A 15,346-nucleotide genomic window follows, 5' to 3' on the forward strand; every position below is an offset into this window, starting at 1 on the left:
TGGGGACCATGTGCCCATGCTTAGTCACCCTCACAGTGCAAAAGAGTTTCCTGACATTCCAAGGGAACCTCCTGTATTTCAGTTTGTACCCAGTGTCACTTGTGCCGTCACTGGGCGCCAATGGAAAGAGCCTGGCTTTTGGAGAGGGTTGTCTCCCAGCAGGTTGTTCCTCTTAGGCCAAATGCTGTTCATTCACCTGCTGATTTCTCCCTGTACCACCAGGGAGCTCCAGTTCAAAATCTCCTGTGTCCTTCAAAACACTTCAGTCATAAGGATTGACGGGTTGGGTTATCTCCTGATGAGGTGTGCCACTGGATAGAGTAGCTGCACCCATGGGGGTGACTACCCGTGCCGAGCACAACCTGTGCTGTGGGCTGGGGGCATACCAGGATGAGGCTTCAGGTGCAGCCACGTGTGTAGGAGGGATGGAGGGTCTCTGTGGGGCTGTGGCAGAGCCTCCTTGCTGGTGGTCATGCCCTTCTCCAACATCTTCTGGCCACAGGATCTCAAGAGCTTTCTGCCTTTTCCTGAGCTCTGTTCCTTTCCACAGGGAACAACTCCTGTGGTGGCTTGCTTCAGGGTTTGTCTGGCTCATTCCAGAGCCCTGGCTACCCCAACGCCTATCCCAATGATGCCCACTGCGTGTGGTACATCCAGCTGCCAGAGCAGAATCTCAGAGTGGAGCTCCAGTTCTTGGATGTCGAGTGAGTCTGGTGGTGAGGCAGCTGTGGTGTGGGCAGACTGCCCAGTGTCTGCTGCAGGCTCAGGGATGGCTCCGTCCCCATCACGGAGCACTGGCCACCTCTGCCTGTGTGCCTGAGCCAGGCCAGGAATGGGGTTGGGATGCTGGAGCCCTGCAGCTCCCGCTGGTCCTTGTGCTCAGAGGTGGTACAGCCTGAGGTGTTGACAGACCCTCCTCTCCCTTCACAGGCTGGAAGGCACTACCTGTCAGTACGATGCCATCGAGGTCTATGACGGTGGGTCCACGTACAGCCCGCTCCTCGGCTCTGTTTGCAGTAACAACCATAGCATCTTTAATTCTTCTGGGTCCCAGCTGACCGTCCTGTTTCGCAGTGACTTCAGCGTCACCCAAAGAGGTTTTGAGGCCTCCTACAGCTCATTTCCTGCATCCAACAACACCACGGGTAAGATTCCCTCTGTCCTGCATGCTTTGATGTGGCAGAAGCAGAAACTCTTCTTGAAGGACCTTCTGAGGGGTCCAGGCACCTCTGAGCATCCAGACCCTCTGGCCACACAGACAAGTGTTTTGTCCTGGGGTCATCGTTTTGGACCAAATGCCCCCACTTTGCTGGCAGAAGGAGGTTTCTTTGCTGAATGACAGGGACAGGGCTTTTTCCAACTCAGCCAGTGCTACACCCATTTTGCTTCAGTCGCAGAGGCCAGTATTCCTGGTCAGTGTTATTACTTGTCTTCCCGAATCAACAAGGGGCAATGAGTTCACATACAGCGCAGTGAACTCCTTTTTGCGGTTGAGAAGTCTTGGATGAGCGAGCACAGCTGCTGCTCTCTGCCTGCACCCCCAGGGAGCTCCAACTCCATTTGCCCTTTGTTACTGAGCTCAGGTAGGACCTGGAGGTCCTGGGGGTTCTGCTCGTCTCCTGACCCAGCTGACAGTCTAAGAATGAGAGGATGGTTGAGCTTGGAAGGGACCTTTAGAGTCCATGTGGTCATAGCCTCTGATTATTGCAGGATCACCTAGAGCAGAATGCCCATGTCCATGTCCAGATGGTGCTTGATGTTTTCAAAGGATCCAGACTCCAGCACCTCTGTGGGGACCATGTGCCCATGCTTAGTCACCCTCACAGTGCAAAAGAGTTTCCTGACATTCCAAGGGAACCTCCTGTATTTCAGTTTGTACCCAGTGTCACTTGTGCCATCACTGGGCACCAATGGAAAGACCCTGGCTTTTGGAGAGGGTTGTCTCCCAGCAGGTGGTTCCTCTTAGGCCAAATGCTGCTCGTTCATCTGCTGATTTCTCCCTGTACCACCAGGGAGCTCCAGTTCAAAATCTCCTGTGTCCTTCAATACACTTCAGTCATAAGGATTGACGGGTTGGGTTATCTCCTGATGAGGTGTGCCACTGGATAGAGTAGCTGCACCCATGGGGGTGACTACCCGTGCCGAGCACAACCTGTGCTGTGGGCTGGGGGCATACCAGGATGAGGCTTCAGGTGCAGCCACGTGTGTAGGAGGGATGGAGGGTCTCTGTGGGGCTGTGGCAGAGCCTCCTTGCTGGTGGTCATGCCCTTCTCCAACATCTTCTGGCCACAGGATCTCAAGAGCTTTCTGCCTTTTCCTGAGCTCTGTTCCTTTCCACAGGGAACAACTCCTGCGGTGGCTTGCTTCAGGGTTTGTCTGGCTCATTCCAGAGCCCTGGCTACCCCAACGCCTATCCCAATGATGCCCACTGCGTGTGGTACATCCAGCTGCCAGAGCCGAATCTCAGAGTGGAGCTCCAGTTCTTGGATGTCGAGTGAGTCTGGTGGTGAGGCAGCTGTGGTGTGGGCAGGGTGCCCAGTGTCTGCTGCAGGCTCACGGATGGCTCCGTCCCCATCACGGAGCACTGGCCACCTCTGCCTGTGTGCCTGAGCCAGGCCAGGAATGGGGTTGGGATGCTGGAGCCCTGCAGCTCCCGCTGGTCCTTGTGCTCAGAGGTGGTACAGCCTGAGGTGTTGACAGACCCTCCTCTCCCTTCACAGGCTGGAAGGCACTACCTGTCAGTACGATGCCATCGAGGTCTATGACGGTGGGTCCACGTACAGCCCGCTCCTCGGCTCTGTTTGCAGTAACAACCATAGCATCTTTAATTCTTCTGGGTCCCAGCTGACCGTCCTGTTTCGCAGTGACTTCAGTGTCACCCGAAGAGGTTTTGAGGCCTCCTACAGCTCATTTCCTGCATCCAACAACACCACGGGTAAGATTCCCTCTGTCCTGCATGCTTTGATGTGGCAGAAGCAGAAACTCTTCTTGAAGGACCTTCTGAGGGGTCCAGGCACCTCTGAGCATCCAGACCCTCTGGCCACACAGACAAGTGTTTTGTCCTGGGGTCATCGTTTTGGACCAAATGCCCCCACTTTGCTGGCAGAAGGAGGTTTCTTTGCTGAATGACAGGGACAGGGCTTTTTCCAACTCAGCCAGTGCTACACCCATTTTGCTTCAGTCGCAGAGGCCAGTATTCCTGGTCAGTGTTACTACTTGTCTTCCCGAATCAACAAGGGGCAATGGGTTCACATACAGCGCAGTGAACTCCTTTTTGCGGTTGAGAACTCTTGGATGAGCGAGCACAGCTGCTGCTCTCTGCCTGCACCCCCAGGGAGCTCCAACTCCATTTGCCCTTTGTTACTGAGCTCAGGTAGGACCTGGAGGTCCTGGGGGTTCTGCTCGTCTCCTGACCCAGCTGACAGTCTAAGAATGAGAGGATGGTTGAGCTTGGAAGGGACCTTTAGAGTCCATGTGGTCATAGCCTCTGATTATTGCAGGATCACCTAGAGCAGAATGCCCATGTCCATGTCCAGATGGTGCTTGATGTTTTCAAAGGATCCAGACTCCAGCACCTCTGTGGGGACCATGTGCCCATGCTTAGTCACCCTCACAGTGCAAAAGAGTTTCCTGACATTCCAAGGGAACCTCCTGTATTTCAGTTTGTACCCAGTGTCACTTGTGCCATCACTGGGCACCAATGGAAAGAGCCTGGCTTTTGGAGAGGGTTGTCTCCCAGCAGGTGGTTCCTCTTAGGCCAAATGCTGTTCGTTCATCTGCTGATTTCTCCCTGTACCACCAGGGAGCTCCAGTTCAAAATCTCCTGTGTCCTTCAATACACTTCAGTCATAAGGACTGACGGGTTGGGTTATCTCCTGATGAGGTGTGCCACTGGATAGAGTAGCTGCACCCATGGGGGTGACTACCCGTGCCGAGCACAACCTGTGCTGTGGGCTGGGGGCATACCAGGATGAGGCTTCAGGTGCAGCCACGTGTGTAGGAGGGATGGAGGGTCTCTGTGGGGCTGTGGCAGAGCCTCCTTGCTGGTGGTCATGCCCTTCTCCAACATCTTCTGGCCACAGGATCTCAAGAGCTTTCTGCCTTTTCCTGAGCTCTGTTCCTTTCCACAGGGAACAACTCCTGTGGTGGCTTGCTTCAGGGTTTGTCTGGCTCATTCCAGAGCCCTGGCTACCCCAACGCCTATCCCAATGATGCCCACTGCGTGTGGTACATCCAGCTGCCAGAGCAGAATCTCAGAGTGGAGCTCCAGTTCTTGGATGTCGAGTGAGTCTGGTGGTGAGGCAGCTGTGGTGTGGGCAGGGTGCCCAGTGTCTGCTGCAGGCTCAGGGATGGCTCCGTCCCCATCACGGAGCACTGGCCACCTCTGCCTGTGTGCCTGAGCCAGGCCAGGAATGGGGTTGGGATGCTGGAGCCCTGCAGCTCCCGCTGGTCCTTGTGCTCAGAGGTGGTACAGCCTGAGGTGTTGACAGACCCTCCTCTCCCTTCACAGGCTGGAAGGCACTACCTGTCAGTACGATGCCATCGAGGTCTATGACGGTGGGTCCACGTACAGCCCGCTCCTCGGCTCTGTTTGCAGTAACAACCATAGCATCTTTAATTCTTCTGGGTCCCAGCTGACCGTCCTGTTTCGCAGTGACTTCAGCGTCACCCAAAGAGGTTTTGAGGCCTCCTACAGCTCATTTCCTGCATCCAACAACACCACGGGTAAGATTCCCTCTGTCCTGCATGCTTTGATGTGGCAGAAGCAGAAACTCTTCTTGAAGGACCTTCTGAGGGGTCCAGGCACCTCTGAGCATCCAGACCCTCTGGCCACACAGACAAGTGTTTTGTCCTGGGGTCATCGTTTTGGACCAAATGCCCCCACTTTGCTGGCAGAAGGAGGTTTCTTTGCTGAATGACAGGGACAGGGCTTTTTCCAACTCAGCCAGTGCTACACCCATTTTGCTTCAGTCGCAGAGGCCAGTATTCCTGGTCAGTGTTACTACTTGTCTTCCCGAATCAACAAGGGGCAATGAGTTCACATACAGCGCAGTGAACTCCTTTTTGCGGTTGAGAAGTCTTGGATGAGCGAGCACAGCTGCTGCTCTCTGCCTGCACCCCCAGGGAGCTCCAACTCCATTTGCCCTTTGTTGCTGAGCTCAGGTAGGACCTGGAGGTCCTGGGGGTTCTGCTCGTCTCCTGACCCAGCTCACAGTCTAAGAATGAGAGGATGGTTGAGCTTGGAAGGGACCTTTAGAGTCCATGTGGTCATAGCCTCTGATTATTGCAGGATCACCTAGAGCAGAATGCCCATGTCCATGTCCAGATGGTGCTTGATGTTTTCAAAGGATCCAGACTCCAGCACCTCTGTGGGGACCATGTGCCCATGCTTAGTCACCCTCACAGTGCAAAAGAGTTTCCTGACATTCCAAGGGAACCTCCTGTATTTCAGTTTGTACCCAGTGTCACTTGTGCCGTCACTGGGCGCCAATGGAAAGAGCCTGGCTTTTGGAGAGGGTTGTCTCCCAGCAGGTTGTTCCTCTTAGGCCAAATGCTGTTCATTCACCTGCTGATTTCTCCCTGTACCACCAGGGAGCTCCAGTTCAAAATCTCCTGTGTCCTTCAAAACACTTCAGTCATAAGGATTGACGGGTTGGGTTATCTCCTGATGAGGTGTGCCACTGGATAGAGTAGCTGCACCCATGGGGGTGACTACCCGTGCCGAGCACAACCTGTGCTGTGGGCTGGGGGCATACCAGGATGAGGCTTCAGGTGCAGCCACGTGTGTAGGAGGGATGGAGGGTCTCTGTGGGGCTGTGGCAGAGCCTCCTTGCTGGTGGTCATGCCCTTCTCCAACATCTTCTGGCCACAGGATCTCAAGAGCTTTCTGCCTTTTCCTGAGCTCTGTTCCTTTCCACAGGGAACAACTCCTGTGGTGGCTTGCTTCAGGGTTTGTCTGGCTCATTCCAGAGCCCTGGCTACCCCAACGCCTATCCCAATGATGCCCACTGCGTGTGGTACATCCAGCTGCCAGAGCAGAATCTCAGAGTGGAGCTCCAGTTCTTGGATGTCGAGTGAGTCTGGTGGTGAGGCAGCTGTGGTGTGGGCAGACTGCCCAGTGTCTGCTGCAGGCTCAGGGATGGCTCCGTCCCCATCACGGAGCACTGGCCACCTCTGCCTGTGTGCCTGAGCCAGGCCAGGAATGGGGTTGGGATGCTGGAGCCCTGCAGCTCCCGCTGGTCCTTGTGCTCAGAGGTGGTACAGCCTGAGGTGTTGACAGACCCTCCTCTCCCTTCACAGGCTGGAAGGCACTACCTGTCAGTACGATGCCATCGAGGTCTATGACGGTGGGTCCACGTACAGCCCGCTCCTCGGCTCTGTTTGCAGTAACAACCATAGCATCTTTAATTCTTCTGGGTCCCAGCTGACCGTCCTGTTTCGCAGTGACTTCAGCGTCACCCAAAGAGGTTTTGAGGCCTCCTACAGCTCATTTCCTGCATCCAACAACACCACGGGTAAGATTCCCTCTGTCCTGCATGCTTTGATGTGGCAGAAGCAGAAACTCTTCTTGAAGGACCTTCTGAGGGGTCCAGGCACCTCTGAGCATCCAGACCCTCTGGCCACACAGACAAGTGTTTTGTCCTGGGGTCATCGTTTTGGACCAAATGCCCCCACTTTGCTGGCAGAAGGAGGTTTCTTTGCTGAATGACAGGGACAGGGCTTTTTCCAACTCAGCCAGTGCTACACCCATTTTGCTTCAGTCGCAGAGGCCAGTATTCCTGGTCAGTGTTACTACTTGTCTTCCCGAATCAACAAGGGGCAATGAGTTCACATGCAGTGCAGTGAACTCCTTTTTGCAGTTGGGAAGTCTTGGATGAGCGAGCACAGCTGCTGCTCTCTGCCTGCACCCCCAGGGAGCTCCAACTCCATTTGCCCTTTGTTACTGAGCTCAGGTAGGACCTGGAGGTCCTGGGGGTTCTGCTCGTCTCCTGACCCAGCTCACAGTCTAAGAATGAGAGGATGGTTGAGCTTGGAAGGGACCTTTAGAGTCCATGTGGTCATAGCCTCTGATTATTGCAGGATCACCTAGAGCAGAATGCCCATGTCCATGTCCAGATGGTGCTTGATGTTTTCAAAGGATCCAGACTCCAGCACCTCTGTGGGGACCATGTGCCCATGCTTAGTCACCCTCACAGTGCAAAAGAATTTCCTGATATTCCAAGGGAACCTCCTGTGTTTCAGTTTGTACCCAGTGTCACTTGTGCCGTCACTGGGCGCCAATGGAAAGAGCCTGGCTTTTGGAGAGGGTTGTCTCCCAGCAGGTTGTTCCTCTTAGGCCAAATGCTGTTCATTCACCTGCTGATTTCTCCCTGTACCACCAGGGAGCTCCAGTTCAAAATCTCCTGTGTCCTTCAATACACTTCAGTCATAAGGATTGACGGGTTGGGTTATCACCTGATGAGGTCTGCCACTGGATAGAGTAGCTACACCCATGGAGGTGACTACCCGTGCCGAACACAACCTGTGCTGTGGGCTGGGGGCATACCAGGATGAGGCTTCAGGTGCAGCCACGTGTGTGGGAGGGATGGAGGGTCTCTGTGGGGCTGTGGCAGAGCCTCCTTGCTGGTGGTCATGCCCTTCTCCAACATCTTCTGGTCACAGGATCTCAAGAACTTTCTGCCTTTTCCTGAGCTCTGTTCCTTTCCACAGGGAACAACTCCTGTGGTGGCTTGCTTCAGGGTTTGTTCGGCTCATTCCAGAGCCCCGGCTACCCCAATGCCTACCCCAATGATGCCCACTGCGTGTGGTACATCCAGCTGCCAGAGCCGAATCTCAGAGTGGAGCTCCAGTTCTTGGATGTCGAGTGAGTCTGGTGGTGAGGCAGCTGTGGTGCGGGCAGGGTGCCCAGTGTCTGCTGCAGGCTCAGGGATGGCTCCGTCCCCATCACAGAGCACTGGCCACCTCTGCCTGTGTGCCTGAGCCAGGCCAGGAATGGGGTTGGGATGCTGGAGCCCTGCAGCTCCCGCTGGTCCTTGTGCTCAGAGGTGGTACAGCCTGAGGTGTTGACAGACCCTCCTCTCCCTTCACAGGCTGGAAGGCACTACCTGTCAGTACGATGCCATCGAGGTCTACGATGGTGGATCCACAGACAGCCCGCTCCTTGGCTACGTTTGCAGTAATGACTATAGATTCTTCACTTCATCTGGGTCCCAGCTGACCGTCCTGTTTCACAGTGACTATAGCGTTGCTGGGAGAGGTTTCGATGCCTATTACACCTCATTACTCATTTCCAACAGCACCCCAGGTAAGATCTAGTCTGTCCATTTTGCCATGGCACAAGCAGAAACTCTTCATGAAGGTCCTCCTGAGGAGTCCTGGCACCCCCGGGCATCCAGACCCTCTGGTTTTATTGACAGGTGTTTTGTCCCAGGGTCATCATTTTGGTCAGGACTGCCCCCACACTTCTTCCAGAAGTTGGTTGGTTTGCCTGATGTCAAGTACAGGGCTTTCTCCACCCCCACCAGTGCTGCTGTGAAAGTATCATTGAGTTTTCTGATCTTTATTGGAGCCAGAGGTATTGCTTGTTCATGGCACCCTCTGTTATGCAGCTGTAGAGGCCAATGAGTTCACACACAGTATAGTGAAATCCTTTTTTGGACCTGAAGTGGCATTGAGGAACGAGGGCAGCTGCTGCTCTCTGTCTGCAGTGCCAAGGAGCTCCAGCTCGATTTGCCCTTTGTCAGTGAGCTCAGGTATTGTCTGATGGAGTTGAATGATCTGTTGATCTCCTGCCCTACTTCTGGATTACAGAGACAGAGGCTGGCTGAGCTTTGTAGGGACCTTTACAAGACATTTGGATGTAGCCCTGGGAAAAAAAGGTGCACCTAGCTTTGGCTGCCCAAAACCATGTCCAGATGGCTTTTGGCTCTCTCTAAGGATGGAGAGTCCTCACAGTGAAAAAGGGTTTCCTGTTGTTCCAAGGGAACCTCCTGTGTTCCAATTTGTACCCAGGGCCACTTGTCCCATGGCTGGGCACCTCTGGAATGTACCTGGATTTTGGAGAGGGTTGATCTGAGCAGGTTGTTCCTCTTAGGCCAAATGCTGCTCACTCACCTGCTGATTTCTCAGAGCAACACCATGGAGCTCCAGTTTGACTCACCCCATGTCATTGACCATGTTTAGATGCAGAGAGATTAAGAGGTCAGGTTACCTGCTGCCCCAGCTGTCCCACTGGACAGACAAGCCCCACCGATGGGGTGACTGTGTGTGCCAAACACAACCTGTGCTGTGGGTTGGGGGGACACAGGGATGAGGCTTCAGCTACAGCCACCTGTGTGGGAGGGAGGGTTTCTGTGGGGCTGTGGCAGAGCCTCCTTGCTCTTGGCTGTGCCCTTTGCCCTTCTCCAACAGCTTCTGGCCACGGGATTTTAAGAGCTCTCTGCCTGTCCCTGAGCTCTTCTCTTTTCCACAGGGGATGCCTCCTGCGGTGGCTTGCTTCAGGGTTTGTCCGGCTCATTTGAGAGCCCCGGCTACCCCAACAACTACCCCAATGATGCCCGATGCGTGTGGCGCATCCAGCTGTCAGACCCGCATCTCAGAGTGGAACTCCAGTTCTTGGATGTCGAGTGAGTCTGATGGGGAGGCAGCTGTGGTGTGGGCAGGGTGCCCAGTGCTCTGTGGGCTCAGGGGCATTTTCGTCCCATCACTAGGCCCTGGCTACCTCTGCCTGAGCACCCGGGCCAAGCCAGGAAATGGGTTGGGTGCTGTAGCCCTGCAGCTCCCACCGATCCTCATGCTGAGAGGTGGCACAGCCTATGGTTCTGACAGACCCTCCTCTCTCTCCGCAGGCTGGAAGGCACCAGCTGCACGTACGATGCCATCGAGGTCTATGATGGTGGGTCCCCCAGCAGCCCGCTCCTTGCATCCGTTTGCAGTAATGACTCTCGCGTCTTTTTTTCATCTGGGCCACAGCTGACTGTCCTGTTTCGCACTGATAGCAGCATTACTGCAAGAGGTTTTGAGGCCTCCTACAGCTCATTTCCAGCTTCTGAGAACAGCCCTGGTAAGACCGCTGCGATCCTGTAGCCTTTTCCATGGCAGAAGCAGAACCTCTTCCTGAAGGACCTTCTGATGGGTCCTGGCATTTCTGGGCATGCAGACCCTCTGGTCTCACTGACAGGTGTTTTGACTTAGTGTCACAATTTCTGACAGCACTGCTCCCAGACTGCTGGCAAAAGGAGGTTTCTTTGCCTGACAGCAGGTACAGGCTTTCAGTACCCTGGCCAATGCTACAGCCTCTGTGCTGCAGCTGCAGAGGCCAGTGTTCCCCCTCATAGTTACTCCTTGTTTTCTCAAACATAAGATGGGCAGTGTGGTCACACTCAGTGCAGTGAACTCCTTTTTGCAGCTGAGAAATCATTGAGAATTGAATGATTCTGCTTCTCTCTGCCTGAAGCTCCAGCTCCATTTCCCCCTCGTCGATGTCCATCGGTTGAACCAGGATATGTTGATGGGTCTGATCTCCTGCCTCAGCTCAGGATCACAGAATCAGAGGATGGTTGAGGTTTTTCTCACTCAGTCCAACCAGATTAAAGTGCCAGCTATGAGTGCTGGGTTTATATGTCCTGGGGACCCTTCTGGGGAGGAGTGAATCCCACCAGGCCATTTATTCTAGGTAAACAGTGTTTGCTCACATGCTGCTCTTTCCTGGTACCTCAAGATTGACTCTCCCTTTCCACTGACCACAACTAGGTGTGGAAGGGCTTGAGGGGCCTTATTAACTCCTGCCTATGTTGAAGATCACAGATTTACAGGATGGCTGAGGTTGGAAGGGACCTCTGTAAGCCCCTGATTAAAGCAGTGTCACCTAGAGCTGGCTGCACAAGACCATGTGCAGATGGCTTTTGGTTCTCTCCAAGGACAGAGAATCTACCACCTTTGTGGGCAACCTGTGCCTCTGCTCAGTCACCCTCACAGTGAAAAACTGTTTCTTGATGTTTCAAGGGAACCTCCTATGTTTCAGTTTGTGGCCAGCGCCACTTGTCCCATTGCTGGACACCGCTGGAAAGAGCCTGGCTTTTGGAGAGGGTGGTCGACTCCCAGCAGGTTGTTCCCCTTAGGCCAAATGCTGCTCCCTCACCTGCTGATTTCTCCATGCAGCACCAGGGAGCTCCAGTTTGACTCCCCACGTGTCCTTCACAACATTTAGGTCCGTAGTGATTAAGGGTTCAAGTTATGTGTTGCCCCAAGTGTCCCACTGGAAAGACAGGTCCCACTGATGGGGTGACTGTCTGTACTGAGCACAACCTGTGCTGTCGGCTGGGGGGATGCAGGAATGAGGCTTCAGGTGCAGCCACATGCGTGGGAGGAGGATAAGGGAGGATCTCTACGGGGCTGTGGCAGAGCCTCCTTGCTGGTGGCCTTACCCCTCTCTGAGAACTCCTGGCCACAGAATTTCAAGAGCTCTCTGCCCATCCCCGGCCTTTGCTTCTTTCCACAGGGGCAGGCTTCTGCGGTGGCTTGCTTCAGGGTTTGTCTGGCTCATTCCAGAGCCCTGGCTACCCCAACGACTACCCCAACAACGCCCGCTGTGAGTGGACCATCCAGCTGCCAGAGCCCAATCTCAGAGTGGAGCTCCAGTTCTTGGATGTTGAGTGAGTCTGGCAGGGTGGCAGCTGTGGTGTGGGCAGGGTGCCCAGTGCCGGCTGTGGGTTCAGGGAAGGGTTCATCCCCATCTTGGGGCCTTGGCCACCTCTGCCTGAGCACCAGGACAGGAACGGGGTTGCATTGCAAGAGATCTGCAACTCCTGCTGGGCCTTGTGCTCAGAGATGGCACAGCCTGGGGTACTGACAGACCCTCCTCTCCCTCCGCAGGCTGGAAGGCACCACCTGCCAGTTTGACGCCATCGATGTCTATGATGGTGGGTCCACAGACAGCCCGTTCCTCGGCTCCGTTTGCAGTAACAACCATAGTGTCTTCAATTCATCTGGGTCCCAGCTGACTGTCCTGTTTCACACTGACCTCAGTATCACCAGGAGAGGCTTTGAAGCCTCCTACCGCTCATTTCCAGGTTCCAACAGCAGCACAGGTAAGATCCCTGCTGTCCTTTGTCTTCACTGTGGCAGAAGCACAAACTCTTCCTGAAGGGTCTCCTGAGAATTCCTGGCACCCTCTGGGCATCCAGATGCCCTGGCCCCATTGAGAAGTATTTTGTCATGAGGCCATAGTTTTGGATATAATTGCCCCCACACTGCTGCCAGCAGCAGTTTTTTTACCTGATGGCAGTGCAAGGGCTTTCTCCATCCCTGTCAGACCTGCCGTGGAACCATCGTTGGATTTTCTGACCTTGATTATAGGCAGAGGAGTTGCTTGTACATGACATCGTCTGTGCTGCTGCTGCAGAGGCCAGTTATCTCCGTCATGGTTACTACTTGTCTTCTGAAAAGACGGTTGATGTGTTCACACACATTTCAGCAAATTTATTTTTGCAGCTGAGAAGTTATGGATGAGCAAGTGCAGCTGTTGCTCTCTGCCTGCAGCGCCAAGGAGCTCCAGGTCAATTTCCCCCTTGACAATGAGCTCGGATAGGGCCTGGAGGGCTTGAGTGGCCTGAGGATCTCTTGATCCAGCTCAACATCACAGAATTAGAAGATGATTGGGGTTTGTCTTGCTCAGTCCCATCAGGTTACAGTGCCAACTGCAGGTCCTGGGTTTATGTATCCCAGAGCTCCCTTTGTGGAAGGGTGACTCCCACTGGACTCTTTATTTCAGGGAAATACTGCTTCCTCACCTTCTGCTCTCTTCCTTCAGCTCCCAGTTGACTCCCCCCATGAAACTGAGCAAACCTAAGTGTGAAGAGTCTAAGGGGCCTTATTTACTCCTGCACCTGTTCAGGATCACAGAATCAGAGGATGGTTGAGTTTGGAAGGAACATTTGGAGTCCATGTGGTCCTAGCCACTACCCAGGTTCCACTATAAGTTGGGGAATGACCTGTTGGGAGGCAGTGTAGGGGAAAGCGACCTGGGGGTCCTGGTAGACAGCAGGGTGACCATGAGCCAGCACTGTGGTCTTGTGGCCAAGAAGGTCAATGGCATCCTGGGGTGTATTAGAAGGGGTGTGGTTAGTAGGTCAGAGAGGTTCTCCTGCCCCTCTATTCTGCCCTGGTGAGACCACACCTGGAATATTGTGTCCAGTTCTGGACCCCTCAGTTCCAGAAGGACAGAGAACTGCTGGAGAGAGTCCAGCACAGAGCCACTAAGATGATAAAGGGAGTGGAGCATCTCCCTTATGAGAAAAGGCTGAGGAAGCTGAGTCTCTTTAGCTTGGAGGAGACTGAGGGGTGACCTCATGAATGTTTATAAATCTGTAAAAGGTGAGTATCAGGAGGATGGAGCCAGGCTTTTCTCAGTGACAAGCAATGATAAGACAAGGGGCAATGGGTGCAAACTGAAACATAGGAGTTTCCATTTCAATATGAGAAGAAACTTCTTCACGCTGAGGATGACAGAACAGTGGAACAGACTGTTTTGGGAGGTTGTAGAGTATCCTCCTCTGGAGACATTCATAACCCGCCTGGACACATTCCTGTGTAACCTCATCCGGGTGTTCCTGCTCCAGTGGGGGGGTTGGACTAGATGATCATTTGAGATCTCTTCCAATTCCTAACCTTCTGTGATTCTGTAAAATGGGTTCCCTAGAGCTGGCTGCCCAGAACTGTTTCCCGATGGCTATTGGTTCTCTCCAACAACGGAGAATCCAAGAGCTATTTGGGCAACCTGTGCCCATGTTCAGTCACCCTCATAGTGAAAAAGGGTTTCCTGATGTTCCAAGGGAATCTCCGGTGTTTCAGTTTATGCTCAAGGACACTTCTTCAATTGATGGGCACCACTGGAAAGAGCCTGGCTTTTGGAGAGGGTTGACTACCAGCAGGTTGTTCTTCTTAAGCCAAATGCTGCACACTTACCTGCTGATTTCTGCCTGCAGCACCAGGGAGCTCCAGTTCGACTCCCGCTGTGTTGTTGATAACATTTAAGTCCAGAGGGATTAAGGGGTCTCAGGTGTCTTGCTGGACAGATAGCTCCTGCTGATGGGGGTGACTGTGTTTGCTGAGCACAGCCTGTGCCGTGGGCTGGGGGACACAGGGATGAGGCTTCAGGTGCAGCCACATGTGTGGGAGGGAGGATCTGTGTGGGGCTGTGGCAGAGCCTCCATGCTGGTGGTCATACCCTTCTCCAACAGCTTCTGGAATATCTCAAGAGCTCTCTGCACACCCCTGAGCTCTGCTCTTTTCTACAGGGAACAACTTCTGCGGTGGCTTGCTTCAGGGTTTGTCTGGCTCATTCCAGAGCCCTGGCTACCCCAACGACTACCCAAACAATGCCCACTGTGTGTGGCACATCCAGCTGCCACAGCTGAATCTCAGAGTGGAGCTCCAGTTCTTGGATGTTGAGTGAGTCCAGGGGGGTGGCAGCTGTGGTGTGGGCAGAGTGCCCAGTGCCAGATATGGGCTCAGGGGCATCTTCATCCTCATCATGGGACCTTGGCCACCTCTGTGCGCCAGGGCCAGGCCAGGAATGGGGTTGGGATTCTGGAGCCCTGCAGCTCCCACCAGTCCTCGTGCGCAGAGGTGGCACAGCCTGAGATGCTGACAGACCCTTCTCACCCTCTGCAGGCTGGAAGGCACCATCTGCCAGTTTGATGCCATCGAGGTCTATGATGGTGGGTCCACGTACAGCCCACTCCTCGGCTCTGTTTGTAGTAACAGCCATAGTGTCTTCAATTCATCTGGGTCCCAGCTGACTGTCCTGTTTCGCACTGACAGCACTGTCACACAGAGAGGTTTTGAGGCCTCCTACAGCTCATTTCTTGTTTCCAACAGCACCGCAGGTAAGATTCCAGCCATGCTTTCCTCTTCATCATGGCAGAAACACAAATTCTTCCTGAAGGGCCTTCGGTGGGGTCCAGGTGCCTCTAAGCATCCTGACCCTCTGGTCCCAGAGATGTGTTTTGACCTGAGGTCCTTGTTTTGGGCAGGATTGCCCCCACGCTGCTGCCAGATGGAGGTTTCTTTGCCGAGTAGCATCGACAGGGCTTTATACACCTCTGCCAGTGCCACAGCCATTTTGCTTCTGTCACAGAGTCCAATATTCCCACTCATAGATACAACTTGTCTTCTCAAATGAAGGAGGACTGCTGAGTTCACACGCAGTGCCATGAACTCCTGTTTGCAGCTGAGAAGTGGTGAATGAGCGAGCACAGCTGCTGCTCTCTGTCTGTAGTACCAGGGAGCTCCAGCTCCATTTCACCCTTGTTGTCTTGTTAAAATAGGGACTGCAGGGCTTGAG

General features: G+C 53.9%; 1 protein-coding gene across 1 annotated transcript in view; it reads left to right on the forward strand.

Annotated features, from left to right (window-relative positions):
• LOC136104802 (cubilin-like) overlaps positions 1–15,346 on the forward strand; it is a 51,796-nt gene that overhangs the window by 32,809 nt on the left and 3,641 nt on the right. Inside the window, exons 28-39 of the mRNA XM_065844037.2 lie at positions 551–704; positions 2,721–2,935; positions 4,131–4,284; positions 4,511–4,725; positions 5,921–6,074; positions 8,091–8,305; positions 9,473–9,626; positions 9,849–10,063; positions 11,501–11,654; positions 11,875–12,089; positions 14,298–14,451; positions 14,674–14,888. Coding sequence (XP_065700109.1) covers positions 551–704; positions 2,721–2,935; positions 4,131–4,284; positions 4,511–4,725; positions 5,921–6,074; positions 8,091–8,305; positions 9,473–9,626; positions 9,849–10,063; positions 11,501–11,654; positions 11,875–12,089; positions 14,298–14,451; positions 14,674–14,888 — 2,214 coding nt within the window. The remainder of the gene's footprint in view (positions 1–550; positions 705–2,720; positions 2,936–4,130; positions 4,285–4,510; positions 4,726–5,920; positions 6,075–8,090; positions 8,306–9,472; positions 9,627–9,848; positions 10,064–11,500; positions 11,655–11,874; positions 12,090–14,297; positions 14,452–14,673; positions 14,889–15,346) is intronic.

The sequence above is a fragment of the Patagioenas fasciata genome, chromosome 8, assembly GCF_037038585.1.
Source record: "Patagioenas fasciata isolate bPatFas1 chromosome 8, bPatFas1.hap1, whole genome shotgun sequence".
Taxonomy (NCBI): domain Eukaryota; kingdom Metazoa; phylum Chordata; class Aves; order Columbiformes; family Columbidae; genus Patagioenas; species Patagioenas fasciata.